Source organism: Odocoileus virginianus, unplaced genomic scaffold (assembly GCF_023699985.2).
Source record: "Odocoileus virginianus isolate 20LAN1187 ecotype Illinois unplaced genomic scaffold, Ovbor_1.2 Unplaced_Contig_15, whole genome shotgun sequence".
Taxonomy (NCBI): domain Eukaryota; kingdom Metazoa; phylum Chordata; class Mammalia; order Artiodactyla; family Cervidae; genus Odocoileus; species Odocoileus virginianus.
The window spans coordinates 1,194,334-1,212,371 of NW_027224332.1; the positions used below are offsets into that span (position 1 = coordinate 1,194,334).

At 42.3% G+C, this 18,038-nt stretch overlaps 1 protein-coding gene across 3 annotated transcripts in view; it reads left to right on the forward strand.

The window, feature by feature from the left end:
* Window positions 1-18,038, forward strand: part of MYOF (myoferlin) — a 172,296-nt gene that overhangs the window by 21,316 nt on the left and 132,942 nt on the right. For all 3 annotated transcript variants that reach the window (XM_020908444.2, XM_070464107.1, XM_020908449.2), the window contains exons 2-3: window positions 6,405-6,460; window positions 8,860-8,951. In XM_020908444.2, the coding sequence (XP_020764103.2) occupies window positions 6,405-6,460; window positions 8,860-8,951 (148 nt within the window). The remainder of the gene's footprint in view (window positions 1-6,404; window positions 6,461-8,859; window positions 8,952-18,038) is intronic.

Below are 18,038 nucleotides of genomic sequence, written 5' to 3' on the forward strand. Positions count from 1 at the left end.
GGGTATTGCTCCAGGACCTGGCTTCAGACATGTAAGCTTCCCCATCCGTTAAACCACTGATGATGTCTCTGTTGTTGACTCCAGGCTCTTTCTTGGTCTTGAAGCTGGTCAAACACAGGCCTTATAGGCCAGTGGGGTGCAGCCCAACTGCAGGCTGGAAATTCAGGTAAGGGTTGACATTGCAGTCTTAAGACTGAAACCTCAAGGGCAGGCCAGCAGGCTGGTGACTTGGGTGGGGTTTCTGATACAGTCTTGAGGCAAAATTTGTTCTTCTCCAGGAAGAGAGGGAAAACTTCAGTTTTTTCTCTTAAGGCTTTCAGCTATAGGCCCACCCACCTTACAGAGAGTGATCGGCTTTACTTGAAAACAATTGAAGTTACTTGAAAACAATTTTATAGATTGTTAATCACATCTATAAAATACCTTCACAGCAGCATCTAGACAGAGATGGACCAAACAACTGGTACCACAGACTAGTCAAGTTGACATAAAACTAGCCAGCAGTCTGGTCCTTTAGGCCTGGATGGACCAATCCAGACTTAGGAGTCATGGTGTCTCTCCCCTTTCCAGTAAGAGTTTGAACAGCAAAGGAAAGTTTCCGTGCCAGAGGGTGTGGTGGCTTGGTAAAGAGTGCTTGTTCAGTTCTTTGGAAACCTTATTGGGAGGTTGGCATGAGAGTTAATTACTGCAGTGTTGACCTTCACAGATCTGAGAGAGAAGTAATTGTACTTAATAAAAAAAAACAGGAAATGTCTCAAAGAATGCCTTTGAGTCCAGAGTGGTCCAGAGTGTATTCTGCATTTGAATCAATTGTTATATTCTAAGTTGAAAGTTTTTCATTCTTTACCATAGAAAGAAATATATTTTCATAACATCAGAGGTGGAAACAGGGGAGGTAGGATGTGAAGAAGGGAAAAGAGTTTCTGGTAATTTAATCTACTGTTTAGTGCCTGCAGATGAGTGAGACCTTTTTTTTTTAATAGACATGGTATTGAATAATTGAATAAGAGTGTGACTGTGGTTGTTAAGACTGGAATTTATGTACTTTCTTTTTTGGCTGACATGTTTTTGTGTGAAAATAGGCTTTCAATAAAATGTAATATGGACACATCTTGATTAAAAAATCAGGGCCTCCTTCTTGGAAGGGGTTGGACTGGGTTTCTCCAGAAACCTAGGAGCTAATGCCGACTTCTTAATCTTTCCTTACTAGCCAGAGAGGTAGGAGGGTAGGGCCAGACTAGTCCTGAGTTAGAGGATTTCTTCCTAGCTCCCTGACCCTGGGGAAGTTATCCAACATTCTGGGCTTGCTTTGCTCATTTGCAGATTGGGGATATTAATAGTGTCTACTTTTTAGGCTTGATAGAAGGGTTAAAGTTAAAAGAAATTATATATGTGAAGGATTTAATACAGACCTGGCTGTGAAAGAGGGTCTCACTATTAGCATCAATATTATGCACAGGTACCAGGTGTGGCAGGAAATTCCACGTGGAGAGCCCCACCAGTGGCATCTGCTAGGACTCAGCCCCTCTGCTCTATTCTAAACACAGCTGAATCATGTGTTCAGGAGTATGTCTTGGAAGATTTGTTGAGCAAATCTTGGTTTTTCTTGTTGGGTAATGAATTCCTGAAGTTTTGAAGTCAGTTTCTAATATCCTCCTTCCTAAGTGACTTGAATCAGCCAAATGATGCTTTTCCTGGCACTCAGGGCTTCATGGTGTGACCATAACCTTCCCACACATCCTGGTTGCCTCAACTCCCGTACATATCCTGTGGTCCAGCCCACTGGGCTGTGCATTGTCCCCAGACATTATTTGTTCTCCATCCATGGCTGACCCACCATGCTGTTGCCCTCATCTGGAGTGATATTTTCTTCTCAGCTCCACATTTTCAGTTCCTTCCAACCCCTGCTCAGCCTCTGCTCCCCAGCATGAAGTTACCTTCACTTCTTCGGAATCTGTATCTTCATCTATACCCCTCTTTCTGAAAGAAGCTTTCTTGCTGTATAAGACACCTGTAGCCATATCTACCTCCCCAAGGTCAGGACCCCAGGGTCTTGGGGATCTTTGTATCTCTCACAGAGACCTGCTCAGTGCTTGGCAACTGATGCTTCAGAAATATTTGTTGGATGGAGGAATCAGGAAGTTGATTAATGCCATGGAAGAACTCACTTAGTAGACCATTTCCGTGGGCTGAGCTATGAGGTCCCTGACCTGGCCAGTTATCATTCCCGTTATTCCCCCTCTTATGGGAGGAAACTCCCAAGATAAAAATAAAACATGGAACTTTTTATACTGGGTGAAAACATGCAGGAAGATTTGTTTGTTTATTCAATAACCCATAAACTACATTGATGGAATGTTTTAAGACCAGGAACTATCTTATACTCTTTTTTTTCTTTAGTTATCAGCAACATCCTTGTTAGGCCTTAGGCTCAGTTGTGTCCCACTCTTTGGGACCCCATGGACTGTAGCCTACCAGGCTCCTCTGTCCATGGAATTTTCTAAGCAAGAATAGAAAATGGAAATAGAAATGAAATGGGTTGCCATTTCCTCCTTCAGGGGATCTTCCTGACCCAGGGATGGAACCCTCATCTCCTGTGTCTCCTGCATTGGCAGGCAGATTCTTTACCATTGGGCCACCTGGGAAGCCCTCCATTAGCATATAGTAGGTGCTTAATGAATGTTTGAGAATGAATGAAAAGGTGACCTTATCACACTCTTCAGAGGCTGACTCTGGAACAATCCCCACTGGAGGTGGAGGATCATTAGTACCAGGCTTGGCATCAAGACAGCCTTGCAGCATGCCTTCCAACGCTGATCCCTAGGTTGGTAACCAGGCTTGGGACTCAATTCAAGTGAGTAAATGCTGGCTCTTTCCGAAGCTTCCCTGGAGCCCTGTCTTAGCTCCTTGTCTGGGATCTCAGGGACTTACAGGAGACTGGAATTTTGCTTCAAGACCATCCTTCAGTGTTCCCAGTCCTAGGGCTTGTGGTCAGTTTATATAGGTTAGGTGCTGCCTTCTTGCTTTTCCTATTGGGTGGGACCTCATGTTGCCCATCTCTCTCTTGAAGGCCTACCATGACTTCAAGGTCCAGATTCACTCCTTCCTGACTCAGGTTTTCACTCCATTCTCCCACCTCCCCCAGCCAAAGCCCAGGATATGGCAGCCAGCATGGTGGTGAGCTGCAGTGAGATTAATGGTAACCGTTTCATGCTTGTCAAAGGCAGAAATTCCTAACCTTTGTCCAGGTCCCTAACTCATCTGAGGATCTGATCAGAACAATAAACTCTGTCTCTGGAAGAACCCTCAGATGTAATATTTTGTGTCTTGGAGCAGACAGTCTTTTGGATACCCTGAAACCTGACCTTGGACTTTGCCTATGGCCACTACCCAGGATCCAAAGCCCACTACACATATGGTGCCTGTGCATCTTCTTTAGTCAATACTTCTGACAGCTTCCAGTGCGGCATTGGTGGTGGCAAACACACACTCTGGTTTTGAAGCTAGGAGATGTAGGTTTAGATTCTTTTTCCTTGTTAGCTGTGACTTGAACAACTTAACCAGTTTTTCTTGATTTCTTGTCTATTAAGTGAGGTTGAAGATGTTGCCTTGCAGGCTTGTAGTGAGGATTTAGACACCGCAGTAGAATGCACAGCCTGGCACCTCTGGATTGCTCTTTAGAGGGAGCAGCTGCAGTTGTGGAGAGAAGCCATTTCGTCCATTTCCAATTTCAACATCCTTTGCAGGGCTCCTCTTTGTCTCTCATATTTTCTGGTGCTGTAACCAGAGAGGAAGCTTGAGAGGCTTCTGTGAGATGAGGGGTAGAGTGAGTGGGCTCAATAAGGGAAGTGTGGGAGGGGAAATCAGGACCGCTTCTAGGTGACATCAGAATCCAGTGAGGGGCTCTGCACAGAAAGCCCATAGTCATAGTCAGGATGGATCCAGGCATGAGCCGATGAGTAGAGTGCTGCTGAACTTTGAGAAGGGAAGCCAGTAGGGCGATGGGAGCCTACTCCAGTGGAAAAGTTAATGCTTAGCAGAGTGAGGGTGCTGACTCATAGCTTTGCTATGCTGAGGTCGTGGAAGAATGAGGGGGCTAGTCCCACAGCTGGCCGTGTGCTGGGAGCCTTAGCGATGTGACATTCAGGCGAACAAAAGCCACTACCTCCTCCATTCCACTACAGTAGAGGGGAAGCTGAAGAGTGGTTCGAAGCACAGCCACTGACGTGGGACTGCCTGGGTCCATAATCTAGCCTTGACCCACTTAATAGGAATGTAACTTGGAATTCCTTACTTGACTTCTCAGTTTCCTTAGCTGTGAAAGGGGGATGGAAATAATTGTACATAGGGTTTTCAGGAAATTGGGTCATGTGGGATGATAGAAAAAATATACATCGCCCTGACCCGCTACTCATTGTTCCTGGCACAGAGCTCCTAAAACCCTTGTAATTTCCTAAGTGATAAGAACACTAGGAGCATTTCTGGTTCTAATCTTTGACCCCATCCCTAACATAGGGCTCCTAAAACCCTTGTAAATTCCTAAGGGATGAGAGGGCATGAGGAACATCTTTTGTTCTAATGAAGCCACTCTGGGTGGACTCCTGGATGGGGCCTGGTCACCGGAAAGACCAAGCCGTGATTAGAAGTTTGCAATGTTCAGCCCCACCCCCACTTCTGTAAAGTGGGGAGAAGGGCTAGAAATGGAGTTAACAATTGGTCAAGCCTATGTGATGAAGCCTCCATTAAGCATCCCAGAAGTATGGGGTTCAGAGACCTTGCAGGTGGGTGAACACATCCACGTACCAGTAGGGTAGTGCACCCCCAACTCCATGGTGACAGAAGCCCCTGTGCCTGGGACCCTCTCAGACCTCACACTGCATATCTCTTCAGCTGGCTATTCCTCTATATCATTGATCAACTCCTATAGCAAGCTGGTGAGTAACTGTTCTCCTGAGTTCTGGGAGCTGCTCAAGCAAATTAATTGAACCCAACGATGGCGTCATAGGAACCTCAGATTTGTCTCCAGGTAGTTAGAAGCACAGATGACAATCTGGACTGAAGTGGGGGTGGGGCAGTCTTGTGGGACTGAGCCCTTAACCTGTGGGATCTGATGCTAAAGTGTCAGGACTGAATCGAATTGTAAAACACCCAGCTGCTGTCACAGAAAATTGCTTGGTGGGGGAACATGGCCCACGCAGTGCAGCAACATTCTGCTGTCGGAATGTTGTGAGTGTTCTGTGTGATAGTAAAGGAGACACACGGGCAGAAAAACTGTTTTTTTCCCCCTGAAAACAGATGAGCTAAGGCTTACAAAACCTTTTGTACTGAAACATTAGCTTTTATTTTGTTACGTATTTGGGGACTTAGGGATTCAGTAGAAGCCTCTGCTCTTTGGACTTTGCTCCAAGGAAAGCACGAGCTGGATTAACATTTGCTCATCTGGGTAGGTATACTATCCAGTCTCAGACACACAGAAAAAAGACCTTGTATCTTCAGGGAAAAAAATGACTCAGGAGTAAGGAAAATCCCCAATTCTCTGCTGGTCCTAGAAAGCATTCATCTACTAATTATTACTTTGTACTAGGTCTGTGAGAGGGGGTCTGTTCTGTCGCTGAGTCGTGTCCAACTCTTTGCAACCCCATGGACTACAGTATGAGGATCCTCTGTCCTCCACTGTCTACCAGAGGTTGCTCAGATTCCTGTCAGTGAGCAAGTCCAGCTTAATCTTTAAACTGTGTTGGGGTCTTATCACTTGCAAAGACAGCATGGGCTTCAGAGCTGAAATTCCAGGTTTATATTAGGCACCACTCCTGCATATGAGGTCAGACACGTTTCTCAACTCCTTGGAGTCTCAGTATCCTCATTTGTCAGTGGGATACCTGTAGTTCAAAGGTTACCTTTGTTGACTTTCCTCAGCAAGCTGGGGAGACACAAGCTCTGGGTGACTTTGGTCTGCAGGATTTGGTGAGAGAGAAGCAGAGGCTTAGGGCATTTCTGTGATTTTGAGTCTCCCATCTCTTGGCTCTTTAGGGACGGGAAAATTTTTTTTTAGGCCAAAAATTCTGTTCAGTTTGGCAAACTGATTCAGGCAGTCCCCACCCTAGTCAGATTAAGGTAAAATGCCTACATTTTAGGGAGGGAAGGCATTTTACCTTCCCTCAGGGAAGGTTCTTTGATTGAATGAATGAATGAATGATACTGGCTCTGTTGTTGTTTCAAACTCATGTCCTTAGGAATGATGATGTCATCCAACCATCTCAACCTCTGTCACCCCCTTCTCCTGCCCTCAGTCTTTCCCAGCATCAGGGTCTTTTCCAATGAGTTGGCTCTTTGCATCAGGTGGCCAAAGTGTTGGATCTTCAGATACTTCTAATTGATTGCTATCTCTTATTTTTTATTTGCAGATGAGAAAAAGAAAACAAAGAAAGTCGATAATGAACTCAACCCTGTCTGGAATGAGGTAACTTCATTATTTTACAGTTTTGTTTCACTGGATAAGCTACCTCCGATTGCTCATCTTTGGTCAGAGGTTAACCCTTCCATTTGGAAGGAGAATCTCTGCCATTTCACCCTCACCCCCTCCACCTCCCTTTTTGGCCCGAAGACTGCAGAGCAGTTCAAGGAGGCATAACAGTGACATCTCCTGCGCAGTGGTGGTGTGGCAAGTGGAGCCTGGATAGGGTGAGGAGGGTGGGGTTCTAGCTTGGTGCAGCCATGAGCTTGCTGTGTGACCTTTTCCAGTTATGCTGCAAATTAGAGCAAGGGGTGGGATTAGATCCTCTCCAGAGCCCCAGAAGGGAAGCTCTGTAATTAAAACCATATCTGCATGTGATTAATTGAGTGTAATCCATGATACTTTGAGTGTCTGGAAGAGTAATGTCATTTTTTTTTTTTATGTTGATAAAAGTAATACATACATAATGTAGAAATTTTGAAAACTTCAGCTTTAAAAAAATTACTTTTGATCCTACTATCCAGAAGTGATGGTTGTTAACATCTTGGAGGTATCAATAAATGTTCACTGAGTGAATATATTTATTATGATGTTTTAAAATCAGCAAATAAGTATATAGTGAATACAGTTTCCTATCTTTTTCTTACAATTATATCCTGAGCATATACCTTTCCCATTCCATTTGAAAATCTTTTAATTACTTGTGTAATATTGTATTGAAATAATGTAATTTATATACCTCCTCCCCCTGTTGTCTTTATTTTACAAATGGTTCAGTGTTTAATATATTTATAGATATGTATAGTTTTTAATTCTTTCCACTGAGTAGGATTTTCCTATGCTGACTAATTTTTGAAAAGTCTATCATCCACCCCATTGTTTTTCCAAAAGCTAGGTCAAACCTTTCTGGAAAAGTGCAGTGATAAATTTCTTTGTTATTTTGCTAAGTTACCAGGCTGTGAAGACTTCCCCTTCACCAATTGCAAAACCTCTTCCCCTCCTCCCCTCCTAACTAGTTTCAGCTATCCCTATGGATGAGGCCAAGACTAAAAGTTTCCTGGTGCCTTCCTGAAAAGCCCTGCTGGTTTCACATAGGTTGAGAGGAAATTCCACTTCTGTAGTTTCACTGGAACCCAGAACACAGCCAGCTGGACTACCAGCTCCCGGAGAGCAGAGGCCTGTCTGGTTGATCCCTGTAGACACTATGGGATCCTAGTACCTCACACACAGCTCCAAGACTAAAACAACAAGTACATACGTGTATGCATTTAGTTGCATATCCCATGGACTATAGCCCACCAGGCTTCTCTGTCCTTGGAATTCTCCAGGCAAGAATACTGGAGTGGGTTGCCATTCCCTTCTCCAGGGAATCTTCCTGACCCAGGGATCAAAGTTGGGTCTCCTGCATTGCAGGCAGATTCTTTACCATCTGAGAAGTCCAATAATTTAATTTTTTTTTTTTTTTTTTTTTTTAGTGGTAGCATACCACTTAAGTTTGTGCTCAATCCATGTGGCCAATGGCAGAGAAGAGTGTGGTCACATGAATGGGGTTGTTCTCCACAGGGCATCATCCATCTCACACTATTTTGTTTCTGACACATTTTTTTTTATAATGCATATATGTTTATCAAGTAAATTTCTCAATTGCGATTTTAAAACTGAAACCAAATCTGAATGAAATGCCAATCCCAAACCCATTGGTGTTGGTGGGCATCTTCTAATATGACCTGTGAGATGCCTCCTCCATCCATATCAAACCATAATCAGGAACTTCTTTATCAAATTCATTTATTACATAATTAAAGGCATCAGTGGTGCTAAGTTGATTTCTTTTTTTTTTTAAATATTTACCCTTAGAAAACAATTTACTGCTTTAAGATGAGAGACTTGCCTGACTACAGCACTGACTGTGGTGGGGCTTAAAAATAAGGGGCTGATGCAATTCAGAAAAAGTTTTCTTAGATTTATTCATCTCTTTGTTCAATAGTAATATGATTAAGAAATGAAAGTAATTTAAAATTAACCCTTGAAGAAAGCATTTTTCATATACAGATTTCATTCTATTCATGTGACAGTTGTGGTAGGCATTAAGTCTAGATCTCTGCCTATGAGATGGATTTGGTCTTGTTCAAAGCCAAGGAGCCTAGAAAATGGGGAGCTAGGAGTAGCTACCAGGCCCTCTGAAGCTAAGTCTGGTTTGCTTTCCCACAAGTCTCAGCAGCTTCCAGGTTCAGAATTTGATCACTTCTATCTCACTGTAGGGAGAAGGCACTATAGAATTGAGTACTTGAAAAGATTGTCATTGGTGAAGATGAAGCAGTATTTATTAATAGTATTGGTACATCTTATTATATTCCCAGATCCTTTTAACAGACTTTTTGTCTTCATAACCTTTCTGTGGACAGATTTTGGAGTTTGACTTGAGAGGTATACCACTGGATTTTTCATCGTCCCTTGAGATTGTTGTGAAAGATTTTGAGACAATTGGACAAAATAAGTAAGTTGATTTTGATTGTGTTTGTCATTTTACATACTGTTGTACTATTGTTTATTTTGTCAAAGGAACACATCTTTAATAACATAATGTTTCCAATATCATTGTGCTTTAGTTCTTTGCGCCGACCCCTTTCCCACTTATGAGCCAACATCAGACGTAGCTAATCAATCACTGTGATTGCTGCATTCCTAAGAGGTTGGAAACATGAAGCCACGACTAGTCTATTCAGTTTGTATCCAACAGGTACTTACAGAGAAACCTGTTCACACTCCTGCAGTTTCTTTGTTAACTACATGTAGGCACTGATGGTTTATCCAAACTGTAGTTTTATTGGATGCAAAATCATTTCTTCTCCTGATTATGTGTGCCCCATGTACATCTCATTCAAGTTCTCTTTCCAGCACTGCTTCCATTTTAATGTCTCACAAATTGAAACCAGATTCCTTGTCTTACTGCATCTACCAGTTTCAAATGGGGAAGTCATGGTAGTGCCCAGGAGTGGTAGAGAGGGTCATCTCCTGGGTAAAGCTGAGGTTTCCATGGGGCAGAATGACCCCAGTAAATTCACCCCAATCCTTGATCTAGACTTTGGGCCTTAGACTCGGAGTGCAGTCTTAGGTTATCAATTCAAGCTAAGCTCAGTAAGAATTGTTCAATTCTAAAACCATAATACTTCTTATTTTCCAATGGAAATTAATTGCCCAGTTGAGGAGGGCTTTCCTGCTCTCTGATTAATAAATTAAAATTTAAAAAAAATTATATTAGGGTATAGTTGATTTACAGTGTTAGGGTATTAGAGTATAGTTGATTTACAATGTTAGTTTCAAGTGTGCAACAAAGTGATTCAGTTATACATATACATATATCTATTCTTTTTCAGACTCTTTTCCCATATAGGTTATTATAGAGTATTAACTAGCATTCCCTGTGCTATACAGTAGATCCTTGCTGATCATCTATTTTAAATATAGGAGCGTATATATTTAAATCCCAAACTCCTAATTTATCCCTTTCCTTCTTCCACCTTTACTGTTTTGGTAGCCATAAATTTTCTAAATCTGAGTCTTATCTGTTTTGTGAAAAAGTTCATTTGTATCATTTTTAAGATTCCACATCTAAGTGATACCATACAATAATCTCTCTGACTTCACTTGGTATGATAATCTGTAGGTCCATCCATGTTGCTGCAAATAGCATTATTTCATTCTTTTTAATGGCTAATATTCCATTGTATATTTGTACCACATCTGCTTTATTCATTTGTCACTGTGAGTAGATGTTTGGGTTGATTCCATGTCCTAGCTATTGTAAATAGTGCCACAATGAACATTGTGGTGCATGTATCTTTTCAAAGTGTGATTTTCTCCAGATATATGCCCTGGAGTAGGACTGCTGGATCATATGATAGCTCTATTTTTGGTTTTTTAAGGAACCTCCATACTGTTCTCTGTAGTGGCTACACCAGTTTACATTTCCACCAACAATGGAGGGGGCTTCCCTTTTCTCCACACTCCCTCCAGCATTTGTTATCTGTAAACTTTTTGATGATGGCCATTCTTACTGGTATGAAGTGATATCTCATTGTAGTTCTGATTTGCATTTGTCTAATAGTGACACTGAGCATCTTTTCATGTGCCTTCTGGCCATCTGTTTGTCTTCTTTGGAGAAACGTCTGTTTTCCTTCATGTCGTATCACATGAGAAACCAAATTATTCTGTGTTTTTGATTATAAGATATCATTGACTGTAAGATATACTATTAATAACAGGATTGGGGGAGAGGGTAAGAAACCTGATATTAAATGCCCACATCAGTTGAAGAAGCATCCTGGTGTTTAGTAATGTGAATTTATTTTCAGATGTATGTCTTAGCCTCATGTACATTTGGTATGATCAGAAGGCTGCAATGAGAGCAATAAATTAGAATAAATTAGTTGAGATAGGGTGACTATATGCTCTGATTTACTTTGGATAGTCCTCGTTTATTATCCCAGCACAATGATTTATGATGTCCCTTTTGCTGTCAACAGTGACGTGGTTTGGACAGTAAATTACATGGTCATCCTAGTCATTGGGGTCTTCTGTTTACTGGCATCAGACTGATAGCCTGGACAGTGCTTTGGTAGATAGTACCTATGTCACTTTTCATAAGATCCTTTCTCCCGTGTAGCATTGCTGATCAATGCCTCTTGTGACCGATGCATTTTTTCCCCCCTTAAGCTACATAAATACATTCTGGCAGGTTTTGGCCCCTACTCTTTTAGATCAAAAAACCATTCTAGCTTTTTAAGGTTATGCTGTACATCTCAGCTTTGAAGCAAGTATGTGATTTTCTAGCTTCACCCTAACTCCCAGAGGACTGGGAGTTATATAACTGATTTCAAAGTTCTAGGAAAGTATGAGCCTCACTATAGCCTTCTATCTATTACTACTAACAGTCCTTTCTCTTCTTTCTTCTCCTCTTTCTGCAAGTAGTACCACTGTTTGTATTCTAGACCAGCCCTCTCCAATAGAAATATGTGCAGGCTGCATGTGTAATTAAAAATTCTCTGGACTTCCCTGGTGTTTCAGTAGTTAAGAATCCACCTCCCATTGCTGGGAACATAGGTTTGTTCCCTGGTTGGGGAACTAAGAGTCCACATGCTGCAGGGCAACTAAACCTGTGTGCTGCAACTAAGACCCTACACAGCTAAAGAAATAAATATTAAAAAAAATTTTTTTCTACTAGTCATGTTATAAAGCAAAAAGAGACAGATGAGAATTTTAATGCTATATTTTATTTAACTGAATATATCCAATATTATCATTTCTATATGTAATCTATATTTTAAAAATCATTGAGACAATTCACATACATATTTCTTTATTAAGTCTTTGAAATCCAGTGTGTATTTCACACCAACAGCACAGCTCTGTCCAGACTAGCCACATTTTAAGTGCTTTCTCACCACATGTGGCTGGTGGCCACCAGAGTGGTGAAGAGTGACCACTGGTCTCAGAACCTCAGTCAGGTCTCTCTGGATCTTCTACCTTTTACCTCCTATCCAATCTGTTGCCATATCTTACTTTGCTATATTTCTGCTGTGCCATGTGCTGCTTACTTTCGGTCACAGCTACCAGCCTGGTTCAGGCCTCTTTATTTTATGCCTCCTCTATTTTAACATGGCAGTAAAGCCTGGCAGGCTGGCCTGAGAGCTCTCATCTGTTTAAAAAAGTTGTTGCTTTCCTGAATGTTACATACTTGGGAGAGAGAAAGACAAAAAAAGACAAATATATGCTGCTGCTACTGCTAAGTCGCTTCAGTCGTGTCCGACTCTGTGCGACCCCATAGATGCAGCTCACAGGCTCCCCGGTCCCTGGGATTCTCCAGGCAAGAACACTGGAGTGGGTTGCCATTTCCTTCTTCAATGCATGAAAGTGAAAAGTGAAAGTGAAGTCTCTCAGTCGTGTCCAACTCTTAGTGACCCCAAAGACTGCAGCCTACCAGGCTCCTCCATCCATGGGATTTTCCAGGCAAGAGAACTGGAGTGGGGTGCTACTGCCTTCTCCAGACAAATATATGAAGAAATATATATAGATCAGGTCCTCTGAAATGCTGTAATCTATGGAGAAAACTGTCGTAGCCCAAGAATAAAAATAGAGTAAGGGGATAGTTATTGAGAGTGGGGGAAAGTTTTATATGAGGTGGTAATAAGGTGACACTTGAGCAGACACCTAAACAAAGTGAAAGAATGAGCCATGCAGCTTTCTGGGGGAAAAATATTCTTGGCAGAGAGAAGAACAAGTGCAAAGGCCCTGAGGTAGGAGTGTCTTTGGAGTATTGGAGCAAGATCAGGAGGTCAGAGGGCTGGGACAGGGGAAGGAGATGAGATCAGCAAAGCCACAACATACCTGACTTTGTTGAGCCACGGTGCAAGCTTTGGATTTCGTTCCTAGCAGGATGGAAATCCACTAAAGAGTACTGAGTGTGATCTAACTTTCATTTTTAAAATACTGCTTAAGCTTTCTGTGTGGAGGTTGGATGTAGGAATCAGTTAGGAAGCAGGGAAAACAATACTGGGAGAACACTATATATTTATTTTATACCTGTTGAAAACACAGGGGCCTCTTGGATGACAGCAGGGCAATATTGTAGGTTTGTTTGTCCAAAATATTTGTGTATTTTGGCCTTGTGTTTTCTGCTAGGCTTTTCTGCTGAAGATCAGCTTTGGGCCTGTGCTCACTGCTCTTGTGGGAACAGAAGTCTCCATCACTGGAAGCACTGGGTGGGGGTGAAGGATTTTTCTACAGGCTTAAGGCATGCCATGCCTGTGGGCTTTTCTGTTGCCATGGAGACTGACTGTGTGAACTGCACTCTCTGGCAGAGTCTGCAGCCCCGGGGCATGTAAGCAAACTGCACTGGGCTGCCTGGGTTTACCTGAGCTCGGAGCCCACACCCACAGGAACTGGACCGGGCAGTCTGAGCACTCACAGTGCTGGCGCATCAGCAGTGTACCTCCCCAGGCGCAGGGGGCTGGTGGGGCTGTTCTGGGCAGACTTTCTTCCTCATTTTACAGTCATCCAACCAACCCTGTGAACTGAAAGAGGGTGAGGGAAGAGCCAGAGGAACCCTTGGTCACATGATGAACATGAAATGGTATTTTTAGATGAAATGTCAGAGTGGAAGGCTTTTCCCAGCAACTGAAGAACGAGAGTTCCCTTTGCAGACGGGCAATGTGGCTGTCCCTTAATAAGCCCTTCAAACAATTTATCCCACCAAGTCCTCTCACATACACACACACGCAGTTTTTCTCAGGTTTAGTCATCTGCCCAGGGTCACACAGCAGGTATATGTCAGGTGTACTCCTGACTTTTATAGTCAGACCCGTACTCTTGACTTTTCCATTATACTGAAAACTCTGACCACCTAGAGGAACCAAAATGTAGGTGGAATGATTATCTTTTACCTTTTTGTGGCTGTACTGTGAGGCTTGCGAAATCTCAGTTCCTTGACCAGGGATTGAATCTGGGCCACTGGAGTGAAAGCACTGAATCCTGACCACTAGGGAACTCCCTAGCTTAAATTTTTCTAATCTTGCCCCCTCCCAAAAAAGAAACCCCCACTCATTATCAGAGTATTGGTACCTCCTTCCTAGGTAAGAGTTTAAGCTGTCATTTCATGCTACTGAGTAATAAATCACTTAAGCTCATTCCCTATAAGATGAGTTCAGAGAGGTATCTCATCTCATGTGATCTTCACAATGACCTTGAGAAGTGGAGATGAGACCCGAGGTTCAGAAGAGTTGAGTCTGAGACCCTGATCCCTTGGCGTCCTGACCCTGCTGGTGCTCCACTCGAGTTCCTAAAGAAAAGTCATCTTCAGGAGCCCGGAAATGTAGGAATGAAAGATTTTTACAAGTTTTCAGATCAGTGTGTATGCTGCTCATGCCAAGATGATGTAGCAGGAACCAGGTTTGCCCTCTCAGCTGACACAATGAAAAAAGTAGATGAAATACATGCCACAGTGGCTTCAGATACTGGACACTGGCTGCACAGGACAGTCATCCCCAGGAGCGGGGTGAGTGAGTCGAGTCCCCTGAGTACCCAGCTTCCAGCCTGGAGAGCATTTCCAGGCTGCAGTGCCAAGTGGGCAGATCCTAGCTGTCTTCCAAATTGAGAAGGTACAGGTGGGAGCCTAGAGCCATACACACAACCGTGTAACACTCACACACACACCTACACCATTCCTAACACTCACACACACACCTACACCATTCCAAGGTTTGCAAAGGGTTCCTCTTGACTCTTCAGGTGAGTCAATGAGGAAACTACCTGAGGGCTGAGAATAGTTAATTCCCACCATCCGGAGTGGGAAAACCTTCTAATTCATGAGCAGTAGGTAGTATTCTGGAGGAGAAGCAACCCACTCCAGTGTTCTTGTCTGGGAAATCCCATGGACAGAGGAGCCTGGAGAGCTACAGTCCATGGGGTCTCAAAGAGTCAGACATGACTTAGAGACTAAACAACAACAAGGTATTCAGAAAGATTTTACCTCAGTAATGTGAAGAAAAAGACAGAAAAATCATTATTAAACAGATACACTATTAGGTGATATTATGAGTAGGCGTAGACAATGAAACAGGTATTATCATATTCTACAGCTTTGGGAAAGTAGAAGAAAGCTTGAGCTTGTAAAGTAGAGAAGTGGAAGATACATTAAAAAATCCAAACTGAATGGGTAGAGATGCAAATTACAGTGTCTGAGATAAAATGACCATAATTATCTAAGAGTTTGCATTTCTAGTACTCTTTTTCCCCCTCCATATGTGTGTACTTGTACATTCGAAACCATCACATATACCCCCACACACATGCAGAGCGAAGTTGGAGACATCATCTGTTTTACTCATATGTGAGTAAGAAGGAGATGACAAACGACTTCACAACATACCTAAGAGGAAATTTACCCAAGTTCTTGCATAAGAAGTGATGCAGACAAGTGGTCAGCTGTGTGATCATGAGATTAGTTTGGATTTTGGCTCTGCTACCTACTGGTTGGGTGGTCTTTGGCAAGATTCTTCATAATGGTGGCTGCATTACTTCCTCAATAAAGGGCAAATTTAATATAATTAAGAAAAAAATAAATTTCATGATGAACAACATAATAGCAAATATCTATTATGGGCTTACCATGGATCAGGAATTGTGTTAAAACTGCTCCACACATATTTGGTTTAAATCTTTACAATGACTTTGAGTCAGACAGGCTTATTGACATCTTAAAGTTGAGGAAAGTATGGCACAGAGAGGTTCACGAAGTTTCTTGAAGTCATCCAGCTCTTTAATTGGAACCACGTGGATTTAACCTGATAAATCCAGAATTTAACCTCAGATTTTCCAGGGTTTATTTCCTGTGTGTGTGGGGGGGGGGGGTGAGGGCCAGGGTGCCAGGATGTGAAAGTGAGTGAATATCATAAATAACACATACTCACAAGGTGGTACTTAGGGCTATAGAATTAGAAAAAGGGCAAGCCTGGGTTATGAAATGTACTGACTCCCTAGGCAAGGGTATTTTTGTGTTTGTTTTTTGTTGTTTTTTCTTAGAGAAAACAGAAAAATTGTAGTTTGGAATGAAATTAATTTGATGGGACAGTGTGGTATTGCTTATGAGAAATTTTTGCTTTCTGATGTACAGAAGACCTTGTGTTCAAGCTTTCAATACTTTTATTTCCCCTAATGGTGACACTGGCTTCTGCTGTTGCCACGTGTTAACCTGACAGTGGGTATTACTGAGGCTGTCCCCGTGACCTTTGCATTTCTCTACTGTGGTTGTTGAGAAGGGTTCAGACAGGTTTTCTGCCTAGAGTAGCTTCTGAGGCTCTGTAAAAATCAAAACTGGAGGCAGATGTTACTTGAAAAGAATTCCCAGTTCTGATTTCTTTTTACCTCTGTGTTTTCAGTGAAGTGGCAGAGCTATGCAAAGTGGCATAGCTATCAAAGCTGGTTTGGGCTGGCTGGCTCTGGGTGCTGAAAAGGCTGAACCCACTGTTTGGGGGACCAATTAAGTAGCTGCTGCAGCCCCACTGGCATCCGTTACCATCTTGCCAGTAAGTAAAGGTGGATCACAGCCCTGGAGAAAAACACCCAGAGAGACTGAAAGAGAAAGGCATTTCATAATGCCAAGAGTTGTAATTATCTTCTAATTGTACTTGGAGGACTATCTCTTAGGAGAGGAAGCTTTATAACCTATAAATCATTTGCAAGATCATTGGACTGTCTTCAGTGATATATCAGTTAGTTTATTTATTCAACAAATGTTTGGTAATGCCTGCTATGTCAGATACTATGTGCTGGGGTTCTACATGCCTTTCATGGGGCTCATATCTGAGTGGAGGAAACCAACAATAAAAAATAATTCACATATAGTTTATCAGATGGTTGTAAGTATGATGAAGAAGAATGAAGCAGGGGAAACAGAGAAAAGACAGGGTAAAGTGTGTTTTTGTGTGCGTGTACATGTGCTGGTTTAGAAAGGCTTTTTATATAAGGATTATTCTGGGGTCTGTTTTATAATGAAATGTCTTATGAGACCTATGGCTTTAAAGATTCATTCTGATTCCACTATTTGGGTTTTATGAGAATTCAGCTACAGCTGAAATTTACTTCCTGTCTAACCCTAAAAATAGAAATTGTTTTCCATGCAGATTCACGGTATATATAGCATTGAGGGTGGGGAGGGATCTATTTGACGTAAATAAGAGAAAGGATTAGTTTTAAGAACAGTGCACAGTGATTGTATAGAAATGACTATGTGCAGTTACAAAAGGTTCTTATCTGTTCATTCATGCCTGCCTGCCCACACTCCACACAGATAAACCTGCCTCCCTGAGCTTTATGCTGTGAATGAGTTCAGACAAGCTTTCCCTGTAAGCACTGATTTGGAGTCCTTTGATTTTTAAGATTCCTTTTTCTAGAATAGTGTCTGAAATAATAATGAAAAGCAATGTTAACCACTTATTAGATCATCCCTTTAATCATTAATAACAGTACTGTTAGGTAGGAGCTGCCATCACCCCCACTTTGCAGATGAAAAAACTGAGGCTCAGAAAAGTTACACTATCTGTAGTACAAGGATAAGTCTGAATCAGTCAGCTCTGCTTAACTCCAAGTACTTAATCACTATGTTATGTTGCTCCCCTTTATAAGGTCCAAGTGCTGCTTGATTGATGGATGGATGAATGAATGAATGAATGGATGGATGGATGGATGGATGGATAGATGAATGAATGAAAACTACTACCTTGATTCTAATGGATAAGGCATTATTAGAGACAGAGCCTGGGAGTTCTGCTGAACTGTCTAGAACAGGCACGCACAGAGTCAGAACTTTGAGGACTGAATGAATAGCAGAATTGGTAAGGAGCAAATAGCAAAATAGCCAGTTACATCATTTATTCAAAAAGCAACTCTTGGACATCTACATGCCAGGCATTAGGCTAGTTAACCCACCCCTGGCCTCATAGCCTCTCTGCCCTGGAGGGCTTTGGGGAGGAGAGCTGGGCTTCTACTCAGCTCCTTCTCCAGTTAAAGTGACACCGTCTGTAGCAAG